Source organism: Rattus norvegicus, chromosome 6 (genome assembly GCF_021556685.1).
Source record: "Rattus norvegicus strain SHRSP/BbbUtx chromosome 6, alternate assembly SHRSP_T2T, whole genome shotgun sequence".
NCBI lineage: Eukaryota > Metazoa > Chordata > Mammalia > Rodentia > Muridae > Rattus > Rattus norvegicus.
In genome coordinates this window covers 104514611-104530855 of record NC_141539.1, presented here as the reverse complement: position 1 = coordinate 104530855, position 16245 = coordinate 104514611, and the positions used below count along the sequence as shown (strand labels likewise).

The following is a 16245-nucleotide window of genomic DNA, read 5'->3' as shown; positions in this document are numbered from 1 at the left end:
TCTTGCCACATTGTCCACGTGAGTTTACAACTCCTAAATTCAAGCTATCGTCCCCAAAACAGATCCCTGATCAAAAATACTCTGTCAAAATAAAGAACTTAGACAGACAAACTGACAAAGTCTAACAAGTTAACTACTGAAGCGAAGACGAAATAATGCAGACATAAGTGGTGACCATCCTGGTGATCTGAGAACAACTCGTGGCAGTTGGTTCTCTCCTTTGGCTACCTGAGTCCCAGAGAATGGACTTGGTTAGCCAGGCTTGGCATCAGGTGCCTTGACCCACGGTTTTAATGTGATAAAAATGAGAGATTTGGGATTTAACTTTTCCAGGTGTTTATTTCTCCTTTGCCTATTGTTCTCTTTCAATTTTGTTTCCAGAAAAAAACACCATTGACCCAACTACAGATAGTCCTTCCTTGCAAACAGAACATCCTAAAACTGGAGGGTCCCCAAACATGCACCTCCAATCCCATCTCCACTCAGAACCTCGAGACTTTTGTCCGTATTAGGAAGAGACAACCCTAGAGCAGTGAACCATGAAGACCCTGTTAGTAGAGCCATATCACAATGGTTACCCTTTTAATGCCAAGGAGAATTTCATGAAGGCTATGGGGTCTCTTCCTAGAATACACTCTAAGAATATATCTAACACTTTTGTAATTTCAGGAGGCCTAAAGGATGGTCAAACATAAAGTGATTGTTCTACATTTTCTCTTCAGCCATATTTCCTTAGAAGTTCTGGTATCAGTGAGAAGATACATAGGAACTTACTCATGAAAAGTCAATAGAAAGAAAAATGCCAAATGTGCAAAAAATTAAAAAAAGGGGTCCCTGCCAATGGGGTACTCCTAGGCTGGCTGGATGCCAAAAGTCCCATTAAATGGCACTAGAGAAACAATCCAAACATTTTTATGATTTTAGAATACAAAATTCAATCTTGCTTATTTCCACTACCACCTTGCTTTGGATACTGTCATTTAATCAGCAGAAAGTTCAGACATTGTAGTGCAGCTTGATTGTACCCATTCTTCCTAAGTCTTATCTAGAAGCCAGTTTTACATTATTTTGTCTCATTGTTATTTACTGACTTTTACATTTTTATTTTGTGTGTATATGTAGCATATGCATGTGTGCCTCCCAGCACTGGGGTTACAGGAGCACACCACCAGGTCCAGTTTTTACATGGGATTAGGGGATAGGAACCTGGGCTTCAAGCTTGCACGCCGAGCAATTTCTCTTGAACCATTTCCCCAGCCCCTGATGCCCAGCTGTCAGGGAGAAAGTCATAGTTCAACTGTTGAAGAAGAAAAGTCTTGGGGCTGGGGATTTAGCTCAGTGGTAGAGCGCTTATCTAGGAAGCGCAAGGCCCTGGGTTCGGTCCCCAGCTCCGAAAAAAAGAACCAAAAAAAAAAAGAAGAAGAAAAGTCTTGTTTTTCCCTTGGATAAAAGAGGTATACCAAAAAAAATTAATACAGTAATGCATTCAACGTAGATATGATTGTATCTTTCTCTTTGAATAACATGCAGCTCCTTGGCCTACTCTATAACTAGTGACTGAAACATCTATCTATCTATCTATCTATCTATCTATCTATCTATCTATCTGACCTTCTTTCCCTCATGAGTATACATGCATGTATATTGAGGCCATAGGTTAATCAGATGCTCCTCAGGTGATCCACTTTGGTTTTTAGGACAAAGGCCTCTCATTTGGCCCAGACCTGGTAAGTTTGACTAGGCTAGCTGGCCAGCAAAGCTCATGGACTTCCCTGTATCAGTCTCCCCATAGCTGAGATTATGATCACAAGTTACTACACCGACCTCCTCATGTGAGTGCAGCAGATTTCATTAATTAAGGTCCCCTTGACTACACAGCAAGCGCTTTACTGACCATCCTCCTGTGTTTTATTTTGTTTTTTTTTTTTAACCCACTCTCAAGGCATCAAGTTTCCAAATCTCTCTATTGAACAGTTAATAATTTCAAGGTCCCTTTTGGTAATACCCATGTTAGTTTTGATCCCTGTGGTATGCCTAGCATATAGCATGCCTCGCACATAGTGTGTACTCAAAACCTGTAACTTCAGTGCACAGATGAAACTCCTACAGCAGCTGCAGTTCAAGCTCTCTGTATGAGAATTTAGAGATTTATTGAGCATCTCTGAGACAATTTATCCAGAAATGGGGACAATGGTTCTCACAGTTATTACAAAGATTAAACAAGACCAACCACATAAAACACAGATTTTTTTATATATGCATATATATGAGCTGGAAAAATGACTCGGCCATTGAGAGCTCTGGCTGCTCTACAAGGGGACCCAGGATTTGATTCCCAGACCCACATTGTAACACCAGTTCCCAGGGATCTGGCACCTTCCTCCGGCCTCTACAGATACCAAGCTTGCACACAATGCATACACATACAAGCAGGCAAAACACCCATTCACATAATAAAATAAAAGTTAAAATTAAATTATCCTAAATGTGACCCATACTATTTGAATGTGTATTTAATGTGAAAATTTGAATTTAAAAAATATGACATTGTAATTGATGTTATTCAAACTAACTTTATAACCACATTTTTATTAGATAACAAAAAAGTTCAGAAAAAACTAGGAAGACATGGAAATATTAAAAAACAAAGAAAATTAGGGGAAACCCTCATATATAAGAAAATGTCTTAAAAGAAAATAACTCCTTTATATTCTTATGGCTTGAAGCACAAGAGATAATTTCCAAGTGACAAAAGTCACACAAATATACCAGCTAAGACTTTGATTTTTACTGAAGTTATACTCTAGATCTATACAAAAAAAAAAAAAAAAAACAAACAAAAACAAAACAAAACAAAACAAAGTTACTTCTTAGAGGCGCCAACATGGAGGTAGTCTTGGGGGGCTTATTAACACAGGGCTTACTATCCAATCTCTCCTTCCACCCACACCCGTACACTAATTTCCTCTAAAATAAGTCTAAAGCGCCATCTACTGTGTCTGCTCTATCACAGCTCTTTTGGCCAGAGAGCACTGCAGAAATGAAAACAGAATACTGAGCATGTAGAATACTGAGAATGCCACTTGAAAATCTTCTTCCAAAGAATGAAAGAAACCTGTCTTCCCCCAGCATATACATTTATATAATATTCTTAGGCTTTTCTTTTCACCTCCTTATTAAATAGGACTGAGGATTAAACACACACACACACACACACACACACACACACACACACACACACACATCAGAGACCAGAGAGCTCCTTTGTATGCTAAGGGAATAGCAGTAACAATCGCATCTTTGCTGCTGCTGCTGTTGATTTGCCTTTGCAGTGCCGAGGAATAAAATCCAAAAATCTATTTTATAGAAAATAATATAAGCTACTGAGACGTTATTAGATATTTTGGTTAAGTCACATAGCTAGTGAATGACCAGACATTCAGAGTAAACTTTCTAACCACAATAACAGTGTTTCTGTTACTCCAGCACCCTTCCACCTTCCCAGTGCCCTCGGTTAGGAGTCGGGGGTGGAGCTGACACCAACTTTCAGCAAGTATTCTCTTATGCTGAGAATGTACTCCCTGACGGCTCTAATTCAGTGTCGTTTTGTCTCTTTGTTTCAGTTTTTGCAATACTGAGATGGAACACTGACCTAGTACATGCTAGGCAAGAGCTCTACACTGACCTAGTACATGCTAGGCAAGAGCTCTACACTGACCTAGTTAGTACATGCTAGGCAAGAGCTCTACACTGACCTAGTTAGTACATGCTAGGCAAGAGCTCTACACTGACCTAGTACATGCTAGGCAAGAGCTCTACCACTGACCTAGTACATGCTAGGCAAGAGCTCTACACTGACCTAGTTAGTACATGCTAGGCAAGAGCTCTACACTGACCTAGTTAGTACATGCTAGGCAAGAGCTCTACACTGACCTAGTACATGCTAGGCAAGAGCTCTACCACTGACCTAGTACATGCTAGGCAAGAGCTCTACACTGACCTAGTTAGTACATGCTAGGCAAGAGCTCTACACTGACCTAGTTAGTACATGCTAGGCAAGAGCTCTACACTGACCTAGTACATGCTAGGCAAGAGCTCTACCACTGACCTAGTACATGCTAGGCAAGAGCTCTACACTGACCTAGTACATGCTAGGCAAGAGCTCTACACTGACCTAGTACATGCTAGGCAAGAGCTCTACACTGACCTAGTACATGCTAGGCAAGAGCTCTACACTGACCTAGTACATGCTAGGCAAGAGCTCTACACTGACCTAGTACATGCTAGGCAAGAGCTCTACCACTGAGCTACATCACCAGCCCTAGAATATGAGATCTTTGTTTTTAACAAGTGGCCTCCAATGAATCTGATAGAACTAGTCTGAGGCCTTGCATTTAGACCCATGGAGGTTGGGGGGAAGGGGAGGGTGTGTTGGGGAGGGTGGGTTGGCTTGGGCTATTTAGTCAGGATATTACTCACAAAAGAATTCCTCTACTTTTGGGTAAAGGTTCTCCTGATTTTTCAATTTGAAGTGTTTAAAGACCGAGAACTGTGAAAATACAAGGGTGTCACAAAATTAAAACATTTAAAGGACTTTATGGCTTTTGAAACAGGAACGTATACAATTGGTAAATGGAAAACTTTAATTTTTTTATAATAATCTCAGAAGAGTATGGAAGGAATGAAGTCTTCCTGTTCTGTATACAAGTCCTTTTCTGGCCCTCTAGATACCTGACTCTCTGTAGTGGTTTTCCAAAATTACTCCAGGGATTCCAACTCCAGGAGGTAGAGCCAGCCCCATCTTCTCCCTGCTTAGATAAAACAAAGGCACCACCACAGAGCCTGAAAGCTCTCCTCCCCCTCAGCCCCCTTGACTCCTGTTCCTGTGTTTCATTCAGTTGTTTACGACCACACAAATCCTTTCCTAATGTGAGGATACCTACAGCCTGCCAGCCCACAGTGCCTGTGACAGTGCTGTCTTATGTTTTCAACTCCCAGAACCTTTTTCGTTTCTAGGCACCAGTGTACTGAGACCCTCTAAGTAGTATACAATGTCCCGATTCTTCTAATAATGCTTGAAAAGGGAGAAGGGGAGTGTGAAAGAGGTGTGACGTGTGGAGCCAGGGTTAAGGCTCAGTGGTAATGTGTTCTTGGCTCGTACAATGCACTGGTTTCAGTCCCATGAATCAATAGCCTATCACAGGGTGGGTGTGTTAACAGGCCTTTGTAATGTACACAGCCCAATGAGTCACATTTGTGAGCTGTATCAGTGAAGAACTTATTCTACTACTGCTGTACAAACATCCTTGCAATATCTCATGGCATTTCCTTGAGAATTAGTCCTGGAGGCAATTGATTCCCTGTACTACTTTATATCTCGTTTACATTTTAAGTCTGTCACTGAGATTCTAAAAGACAGCCGGCTATTTAAAAATGAAGAATAGTCTACAAACCACAGGAAATACTTAAAAGGTTATAGGAAGGGCTAGACCTGCCCATCAAAAAAGCAAGCATGTGTAGAAAGTAAGCACACAATATCCCATGGTTGTTTTGAAGGGAAATAACACCCACTCCTATATACTACGACTGACCTGAGTGTCCAAAAGACACTCAAATGCCATATTTTTACATCACTGTTGCTTCTAACCAGAATGTTCTTTGTCCCAGTCTTCACATTCTGGAGAGAGCAGTTCCCTCAAGAGGGCAAGGCTCTGCAACTTCATTGGTGTACCCTGGCTGCTCCACAAAAACCATCACTTCGAGTTCAGCATGTCTGCCCCAAATTGCCCAATCCTTCCACTATTTCTAATACTACAAAGCAGCTTCCCAGAAACCTCATGTTAGGATCAAGCAAAACAATTTGGTGTCATCAGCAGATTTCACCATTTCCTCTTAGACTCATTAACACGCCAAACAAACATGATTCTGGTGTCAACTCTCGGAGTTACTACCATGACTACCATGAATCTTTCTCTTCAAATGAAGCCAGACCGTTCTCTGCTACTTAGTGATTCCCATCATAGAACTAGAATGTGTTTATTTACTAGCGGTTAAATTCTGATGGCTATTTTCTAACTGAAGGTTGCAAAATGCATTACAAAAGTAAGGGGGTGGGGGGAGTGTCCCAAAGGAAAGGCCCAAAAGGCAGCAAAAAGAAACAGCTCCCAGCTGAGCAATTTACCCAATCACTCAAACATCCCCAGACTCTTCTGGTTCTCAAACTACAACACAATTTTGACCTTTCCTCTCCAATTATTTATTTCTTTATAGTTATATGAGAGACCACTATTAAACACACTTGAAAATTCTGCAGGAATGATAACCAGTAGATTCAGTTACTTTATTAGATTTTCTTCCCTTTAGTGCATTGAAAGAAAAAAGGCAAACAGCCCTTCTATAGAAAGTAAAGATCCAAACAGTTTTACACCCAAATGATGGACAGCACAGAAAACAACACTCGCCCGCCCTCTTTCACTCAAGGGCAAGTCCACTTGAAGCTTTATCCTGCCTCCCCAGCTTATATCTGCCATTACATTATAGGAGAAATGTGAAAATTAAAGAAAACCAGGCTGACAAGGAAGCAACACTGTCCTTATGCAATCTTCCTCAGAGCAGCAACATTCTAAATGCCTCTCTCACCTGCCCCATTCTAGCAGACCCCCATCCAAAAGGTGGCACTGTACCACATCACATTCACCCTGTTTTAAATGACAACTTCTTGTGTGAGATCATAAGGTTAGCAGACACAATGGACACCACCATCACTGACATCGCCCTCAACCCTCACCCACAGCCCGAGATGGTCTAGGGATCATTATAGTTCTGGATGCATGGACTGAGGGAGGAGCAGAAGAACAATGGCGAGAAACTAAAAGATCTCATAAAGTGCAGTGGATTAGCAGGCAGAGCAGCACTGAGCAGTGCTCCCTTTGCCTATCTTGCCCCACACAAAATCAAGTCAAATTATTCCCCTTAAAGAGCCAAATTTGTCAAAGACTTTTAGACTTCATGTCTAGCAGCACATGAAGTGAACGGGAGGGTGTCAGGTAATTTATAGTCCACCAATCTGCTCAGGCCACCAGTGAACCACACAGCTGAAAAAGTTCACCACATCCAAAGTCAAACTCTGCTGGGATCAGAAGAATACTCATCAAAGGGCTGCACTCGGACCTCATTATGACTCCATGTTATTTTAATACTGTTCCTTGGATTTTGCCCCACACACAATTCCCAAGTCACAGAAAGACCATGAACAGTGTCCAGATGTATAAAATGCAAAAATACTTTCCTCCTACTTGTGGACTCCAAGATAAACACCACAAGAAGCACGTGTGACTAAACTTGGAGCTCGTTCCAAATTAAATACTGCATCATGTGCACAGTGTATGGCTTAAAAAACAAAACCCCACGAATATCCTACACGGTTCATGAGCCAGGCTCGGGCAAGCACATGACCACACTGGAAGAAGGAAACATGAATCGGAGAGCCAGGGTAAAGGGTGAGAACAGACTCTGTCAGGACCTTTCCCAGAAAACTGTTGCTATTTTCAGGGAACATCTGTATAACACGGGACACAGATAAAAGGGGAAATCATACTTTTCTGTTTGGCTGGGGGTTTGCCGTTAGTCTAAAACTGCAAAGATTTCAAAAGCCCTAAGTAGACAAGCACAAACATCATTACGTACAGATACACATGCACTCGCTGAGGTAATGAATACTTAAATGTCTGGGCTTGGGGGCAGACCAGCTAGAATGCTTTTGACCTGGAAGCTGGGTCTGAGTGGGGTACATGGAAATTTGGGGGCAAACGCACAGGATACAGACCATGGGAGAGTGAGTTCCACATCAATGTTGTTGCGTTTCCGAGATTACAGTGGGAGGCACAACCCTCCTTTTGTTAGTCTACCCATCTCTTTCTACTTTCCATACTTAAGTTTTTATTAAGTTTCCTTCACTGACTGTAACTTTTTTTTTCGGAGCTGGGGACCGAACCCAGGGCCTTACGCTTGCTAGGCAAGCATGACTGTAACTTTTACAGTAAAAAAGTGAATGGCTATAAAAAGTGGGAAGATAGGAGACAATAGTTTGGCTAAGCCAGAGTCTTCAGTATTCTCTCCTGCAACTTAGCAAAAGCAAAAGCTCTGAAAAAATCCAAGTTGGAATATATTCAACTAGCAAAATATCATGGCTTCAAAAAAATAAAACATTTGATAAATGCAAAAGAACACACACACATACACACACATATACACACTGTGTAGGTTATAAGGTATAGCTATGGAATGCATGCCTATGAACCTGCCAACTATTTTTTTTTAATTTGCATTTTTCCTGTCTGAAAAACTAGTAATGTAACTCAGTGGCAGAATACTTGCCTGACATGTCCAGGACCCTAGGTATAATTCTCAGCCATGACAAAGGAAGATGGAGGTGGGCAGAATATTTCTAATCTGGTAATTTGCTGTGGACTAAAATTTTACATCTCTCCCAAAATTCTCTGTTGAAACCCTAGTCCCTGGGATGATGGTATTTGTCTATGAAGTTTTGAAAGGTCCCTGGCTAGATTAGGTCTCAAAGGTGGAAATGCCATGCTGGGAACAGACACATCAGAGCACGATCACCAAGAGGGGACCCTCACCAAGCAGCCAACCCCATCAGACACTGGTCTCCTACGCTCAGTGACTAGAACATGCAGAAGTGAATGTTATTGCTTACTCTGCATAGATGCTGCCCTACAGTAGTCCTAGCAGACAAGACACGACAGCAGCAGCAGAAGCCATCTTCCCACAGGGGAATGTATTCTGAATTTGTGCATAAATTTCACTTTTGCCTTTTAAAAAAGTTGATTTGGGCCACAGCTATTGGGATTTCTTTTAAGGAATCTTGTGTCTGGTAAGGGATCTACACAGCCTCTATACTACAGATGCACAATTGTCTGCTCCATTTCTACAGCTTCTTCCCCAGGGCAATGTGACGCATATCACATGTTGGGTACAGACATGTACCTAAAATGAGTTTGCTGCCATTTCTCCCGTGTTCTCTGTTGTCTGTGCTTCATACTGAAACAGGATTCTAAAAGAGAAAGCCTTTACCTCAGCATGGTTTTTAAGTAATTGCCTCTGTAGTCTCAGCAAGTCTATGTCCCTAAAGACAAGGAACGTGGCTGACTTGCTCTAAGTTCATAGCAACTGGCTGAGTACTAAGTCAGTGTTTCTCAGCTAATCTCTCAACTTACAGCCCAAATGCCTCAGATGCTTCACAGTCAGAGCTGATCAACAGCAAATACAGATCCTTTGATCACTGCTTTTCTTATCTAAGACACCTCTTCCTATCCCCAGGCCCATGTTTACCAATTACCTCCCTAGCCTGCAATCAATACAATAGCCATCTCACCACCTCATAACACCAGATAAAACACAGACCATTTCCTTAGTCACACACCGCTGACCTTTAGTCCGGACAAGCACACATTCACACATGAAAGTTTAGTTTGAGCTATTCTTAACCACAAGTGCTAACAGGACATTACGACCATAAAAAGGGGGTAGGGTTACTGAAGAACAGCATCACTACACAGCAGACTATACACAAACTGGTAAACTGGAAGGGACAGCCCTGTGACTTGGCAGCAAAGAGTTCCACTAGCATCTTAGCATCTTTACATTCTCTACTGAACAGTCTCTTGGGGGCTGTGTTCTAAAGGAAGCCTACACCCTCAATTATGTCAGCCTTATGCAACACTCTCTCAGTTACAAATTTCTCCAAGGAGCAAAACTGACAGTGCCATTTCAGACTCTAAATAAGGCTGCAGGAACCCCCTCCCAAAAAATCATTATCGTAACCTTCCCTGACTCATGCCTTCACTGCTTAAAGCACATGACTAAAATGGTAAGCTAAGATATCTTCCTGGGTGTGGACAGGAGTCCAGGAGAAAGTGCCTGAAGAATTTAAGCAGGACACAAGACTCCAATCAAAGGGTATCTGTCGCTCTTCTTTTTCCCTTCCATCCTCCATCCCTCTCTTCTATCATGTTTGATTTTGAGGCAGGCTCTTATTATATAGTCCAGGCCAGTCTTAAATTCACAATCCTCCTTCCTGCCTCAGGCCCTGGAGCAGCTGTAGTCACACCACCACACCTAGCTGAAGGATTGAAAATAGGTACATTTTAAAGAACTGCAGCACACCGCAGGCTAGTCACAAAGCCAGTATCATCTCACATAGCACAACTGAAAAGCCAGAGTCACAAGTCCACACTGAGCATCACGCTGGCCAAGTTGAGGGGAAGATCTTGAGGGAAAAGAACAACTTCTTCAAAGGTCTGTTAACAGTCAACTGCTAGGGCAAAAAAGGAGGAAGCACTCATTGTGCCTCTAACTAGCCCGCCACATCCAATCCTTATTTACATAACATAAACATTAAACATATCCTGATTGCCACTGTGTTTGGACATCAGGCTAAAGGTGTGGCAAGGGGGACCAGGAAAAGCTGCCTGAAATATAACAAGAGAGTGGCCAGTGGGTAGACATGATCACACCATGTCAGTGTGCAGTTCCACACGCATCACAGCAACCCAGTTACTAGTGGGAGACATGACCACTCACACCACGCCAAAGACACATTCCACTTTTCCCACCTACCCAAGCCCATTAAAATATGAACCTAAGTGACAGTCTCAATACTCTTTTGCACCTAAAGGAAAGGAACAGCAGCAGCAGCTATGATACTGACTACCTGTAAGGGAATGTCTCTGAGGATGTTGACTCATCATTCCTGCTAGAACTAGTTTGTCCTTCACTTAGCAACATTTCTAACAGTATCTCTTGCCTGTGCCACAAAAGGAGAAAACAGCCATTCTTTTCTTACTGCCCCAGTTCACAGCATGGCACAGGACTGGAACTGCATCCCAACACTTGGAAGGGAGGGGAAGGGGGATCAGCACAGCAAGTTCAAGGCCAGCCTGAATGGGATATAAGAGAAACAAAACAAAACAAAACAAAACAAAAAACCACCTCTACCTATTTTTAAATTTTCTGTTCTTTAAAGATTCCAAAATTTGTTCTTTAGAAAATAGTATGCATTTAAGGGTCTGAAATGGTGTTTATTTCCTAATTTACAGTGTTAAATATAATAACCCTGGCACTCAATGAATACCTGTTTTGGGGGTTGTGGTTTGGTTCACTTTGCTTTGCTTTGGTTCAGAAAGGGTGTCTCTCTTCCTGGTCTCTCTCCTTTGGCCTTTCTGGAAGACACAACCTGCCCTTGCACTTACAGCAGTTTTCTTGCCTGAGGTGAGGGCGAGGGCGAGCAAATCCTGATTCACACAGTAGTCTCTGGTGTGGTTGAGTTCAGCTACAGGGAAATGACTCTCTGTGTCTTTGCCGACGTGGTCTTGACTGAATCCACAGCTTGTCTCTGTAATGAGGGCTTTAAAAGCCTAGTCAGTGTCTCTAGCCCCTATTATTTCAGGAACAGACACCACCACCTAGACTATGTATGCATGACAAAGCAACAGAATCCATATTTATGAAAACAAAATATATTTACAGGATGGGCACCCCACCCTGTCTTCTGGGTACCCCTAAAAATAAGCTGTGTCTTACACTTCAAGGCACTTGCTTACACGTGATCGGGTGTATGAACTTGTTACAGGGAGGCTTTCCTGGCATATCTCACAATTAAGGCCTTCAGAAAGGACCCCGTGCAAGGCCATCTTATGCCTGGTATATCGTAACTAATCAGATCTGATTACTCGCTCAGCCGAGGTGGACGGAGCACTCACAGCCTTACAAAGATGGTTATAAAAACAATTCAAGTTACTAGAGGACATTACTATAAAGTAATTCACCACGATGGAGAAACAACTGAGTACTTTTCAGAGACACACGCAGACACTACTCCCTAAGTCTGAGAGACTGGGAACGACATCCTGTCCTCCACAGTATTTCAGTCAGGAATCCTGACTCTCCCTCCATAAGTGTCAGCTTATGAATAAGCAAGAACCAAACCCAATTACCAGCAGCAAATGGTACTGACGCCATACTCCTGAGGGCAGAGTCCTTTAATCACCTCCTTCACGACTGTCTGCTACTTTCTCTTCTCTTCTTTTGCCTTCATATTTTTCTCTCCTTTGCCTTGTTTCTTCCTTTCTCTTGGTTGAGACCTTTCTTAGGTTTCAGGAACTGCCACCAGCTATTGTCACTGGCAACTGCTTTTGCCACAATGACCACTGTGACAGGAATGGAAGGCATCCCATTTTCTAAGTAAGAAGCACCCCCTAGTAGTTTAGCCCCTTCTGTCCCTAAGGTGCAGGAACCTGAAATCAGCCACAGGAATGAACTTCTGTTTGCTTGACTGAGCTTGCTCTCCTGGCAGCATCAGACACTCTCATTGCGCCCTTTAACCTTTATAACCAAGCTGTGCGTTACCAATGATAAATACGTGCACTTAAACATACAGTGATTTTGCTTACCAGTAGTTACTTTCTTCTGATAAAAACTACAAGGATATAGAGACCTTTTACTTAATAGAAACTTTAAATCCTATGAAACAAAAATCTAAGTGTGCTCTCCTCTCCTCTACCTACAAGAATGTGCCCAACACTTGATCACAGTCCAAGAAGACGCAAGGATGCAGCTGTCCTCCTGCCTCAGCATCAGTAACCAGGGTCCACGGGTACGACTGCAATAAACAACTAAAGCTGAGGAAGAGCCCCAGTCACCTCCCTCAAAGTTTGCTGTGAGGTATTAAACTCAGCGGAGCATTCGGTAAAATCTGAAGAAGCTTAGGACTGTCACCTTACGGGTTGACACTACTAATGAAAGACGCACTGCAGGACACCGTGACAGACTGAGATGAAGATGTCTGCAAGAAGCAGCAGCGTGGGCCCAAGCTGGCTGCTGCTGAGCTGCAGAGAAAGAAAGCGCCTTAACACGCTCAGTTCACTGTCTAGAGACTGCTCAAGGCAGCCGTTGCTAGACTAGCCCAACAGCCACAGCCCAGAGCAGGACTGCCAAGTACATAGTTGTTTGCCTGAAACGAGGGCTGAAGCCTTTAGAGGATAAAGGGAGTGAGATCAGCTGCAGTGTTCCCAAGTGGAGAAAAATTAAATTTAAAAAAAAAAAAGGACTGGAGGAGTCTAATACTCCTGTGTCCTGGATGAATAATTCTATATCCTTTCTGAAGCAGGAGAGAGAGTCAGAAGGGGGAGGGGAGAAAAGAGATACCCAAGAGATATTACAACTCATCATGAGAGGAACAAGCCCTACCAGGGGTCAGTGGGGGAAGCCGGGGGTACTCTGCTCTGCATGGGTTCTCACTGACAGAAACATTCATGTATTTTAACTAGTCTATTGAAAAGGTTTGGCCACTTCCCCTATTCTTATTTAAATGTCTAAATTACATATTCTCTTTAAATCAGAGCTAGAGAGGAAAAACACTCCAGGCTCCAAAAGGAAATGTTCCTTAAGATATTTTTTTCCCTATTGGCAGGCTTAGAAAGTAGGATAAAGAGTTTTTACATGTTGTAACTTTAGACAATACTAACAAGAAGAACCAAACTCCTGTGGTACAAGTATGCAATCTGAAACATGTTTTATGTATTATGTAAGAATGACACATTTGCCCCATAAGTCAAGAGGAAGGCCTTTTATGTGTCTCTGGCAGGAGGCTTAGTGGGCGAGACTAAGGCTGCAGGCGAGTAGGGCCCTTATTTTCCTTGACATCACTCTTTCTTGACATCGCTTCCCTCCAGCAAAGATGACTGAGGCCCATAAAGCTAGAGGAATCCGTCCTGAAACAGTCAGCTATTGCCAAAGTAGATGGAAAACAAGCAGCAAGGAATTCCTTCCCAAGAAATCCTCCGGGACCTTTCCTTTCTCAGAAATACCACAATTTACCCGTGTACTGACTCAACTCAGGCCTACCCTGTAAGCCTTACCCAGATACTGCAGTCAACAATTGTTCCTGACTGATGCCCAACCCCTTTCTTCTGGGAAACAGACTCCATTTGGAAATCTAACTCCCCACAAAGCACTCACAGGCATGTTATTAGGAGGGTGGCATCCCCCAAAATAAGGGTGGGGCATGTCAAGTCCAAAAGGAGTAACAAGTCCCCACTGACACAGTAGATACATGACACTCCAACATAGAAAACAGAGATTACAAAAGCATGAGTCTAAAATATAGACGTAGGGTTTGTCCCCTTTTTTTCTAAGATAAAGCCTTGGACTCTTCAGGTGATGAAAGTATCCTCAGTGTGATGAGAGGACTGGTGGCTGCAAGCCCCAAAGAGCTTCAAGATGGGGACTTCTGTGCCCCAACTATGAGGAAAGCGACTCACACACCTACACCTCCTGAAAGGAGAAAGGGCCTGAAAGTTTACCCATGGCCACTGATGTAATCAATGAGCCTACAGAATAAAATCTTCATCTAAGAAGACTGGTCCTGGAAGCTTCTGGCCAGCTCAACATGGAGGCACTTGGAGGGTGAAGTACATTCTCTGGAAATGACAAGAAAGTTTCACAGATGTCAATTTAGTGATTATAAGGATGCAAATTCACAACACTGAATCTATAAACAATGAAGATCAACTATATACACACACTTGCAGAAAATATGAGTACTCTTCCAGCTCAAACTCAGCTCAAGAAAATACACATGTATCTGATCACATATAAGTAGGAAACCTGGAGCTGTGAGACATCTCTATGTTAAGGCATTTGCTACTCGATGATGTCCACCTAACAAACCATTTAAATCCCCAGACAAAAGGTGAAAGACAAAAGCTGACTCAACAAGTTCTCCTCTGACATCCATATATGTGCCATGGCATGCCACTTCTCCACCCCTGCAACATCACACACACACATGCACATACACATGCACCACACATGCACACACACATGCATACATGCATGCACACATACTCACACATGCATATACAATGCATACACAATGCATACACACATGCACACACCCACAATAATTTTTTAAAGAAAAAGAAAAATTTATGCATAGAGGAAAGCCAGCAGTCAAAGGACTAACAGAAACTGCTTACAAATACAACACAGGTTAAAAAAAACACCCTGGGGCTGCAAAGACGGCTCAGGGGTTAAGAGTATGTGTTGCTCCTAAGGAGAACCTGAACTTTCTGCCTAGAACCCAAATCTGGCAACTCACAACTCCAGATGAAGCAGTGCCCCTGGCTTCCACAGGCACCTGCACTCACATGTATGTGTACACATATACAAAAATAAAAATAAAATAAATGTTTATAAAGGCACACCATCACAGGCAAAAATCAAAGAAAATTTAAAATCCAAAGGAAAGATGTTTTAAAATGGTACTAGTTTTATACAAAAAGCATAAAAATTGCCTGTGTAAGGAAGTGTAAGTGGGGGCATAGTGAGACCACTGATCTGACCCCTATGTGGTGGGGGAAGGGTTTTATTATAGATCTGAAAGGATAGCCAAACATACTTGGGAATCCCAAAGCAGACCTGGCTACCTGGGGTGGAGCGCAGGGCAAAGCCGGCTGGCCACGGACAGGGTGGGGCACAGAGGAGAGCCGGCTGGCCATGGACAGGGCTAACCTGCAGGGGCAGAGAGAAAAGCTGAAGAGCCAGGGAAGCTCCTCAATTTTAGAAAGAGCTTTATGAGAGAAAGAAATTTTTATTCTGTAAAAATTTGGGAAATCTAGTATTCCTGGGGATTTCTTATTTAAACAGAGCATTGTATTTTTTCCCCTCAAAAATCTAAGTGAATATTACTTTTTATTTGCTGATAATCTAGAAAATTGAGAAGTCTTATGTCTGTGTTTGTGTTTTTTAAATGTTATCATTGCAGTGTATGCTATAAAGCTATAATATTGACACTGATAGAAAACAATTAAAACTTAGGAGACAGAGGCAGGAGAATCGGGAGTTAAAATTCAGGAGACTTAAATAAAAAGTAAGTTTGAGGACAGCTTGGGTTCCATTAGACCCTGTCTCAAAAAATATAAAAAGGAAAAGAGAAGGGTGTGGGGTCCTAACAAAAGATTTTCAGGTCTAAAAGGGGGAATGAGGCTGTGGCCATGGCTTGGTAGGTAAGAGTGCCTGTCCACATGAGGACCTGAGTTTCAATTCATACCTTATACACCACACACACAAAATACCACAGCATACACACTACACACATACAACAAACCACATCACACACAACACCACACACATCATATACACCACACACTATACCCAGATACTTTG

General features: G+C 42.4%; 1 protein-coding gene across 20 annotated transcripts in view; it reads right to left on the bottom strand.

Annotated features, from left to right (window-relative positions):
- Positions 1 to 16245, bottom strand: part of Rad51b (RAD51 paralog B) — a 536958-nt gene that overhangs the window by 462144 nt on the left and 58569 nt on the right. For 6 of the 20 annotated variants that reach the window (XM_087554297.1, XM_087554298.1, XM_087554294.1 and 3 more), the window contains one exon: positions 13569 to 14498. In XM_087554297.1, the coding sequence (XP_087410423.1) occupies positions 14463 to 14498 (36 nt within the window). In that variant the 3' untranslated portion in view covers positions 13569 to 14462. 20 annotated transcript variants of the gene reach the window in all.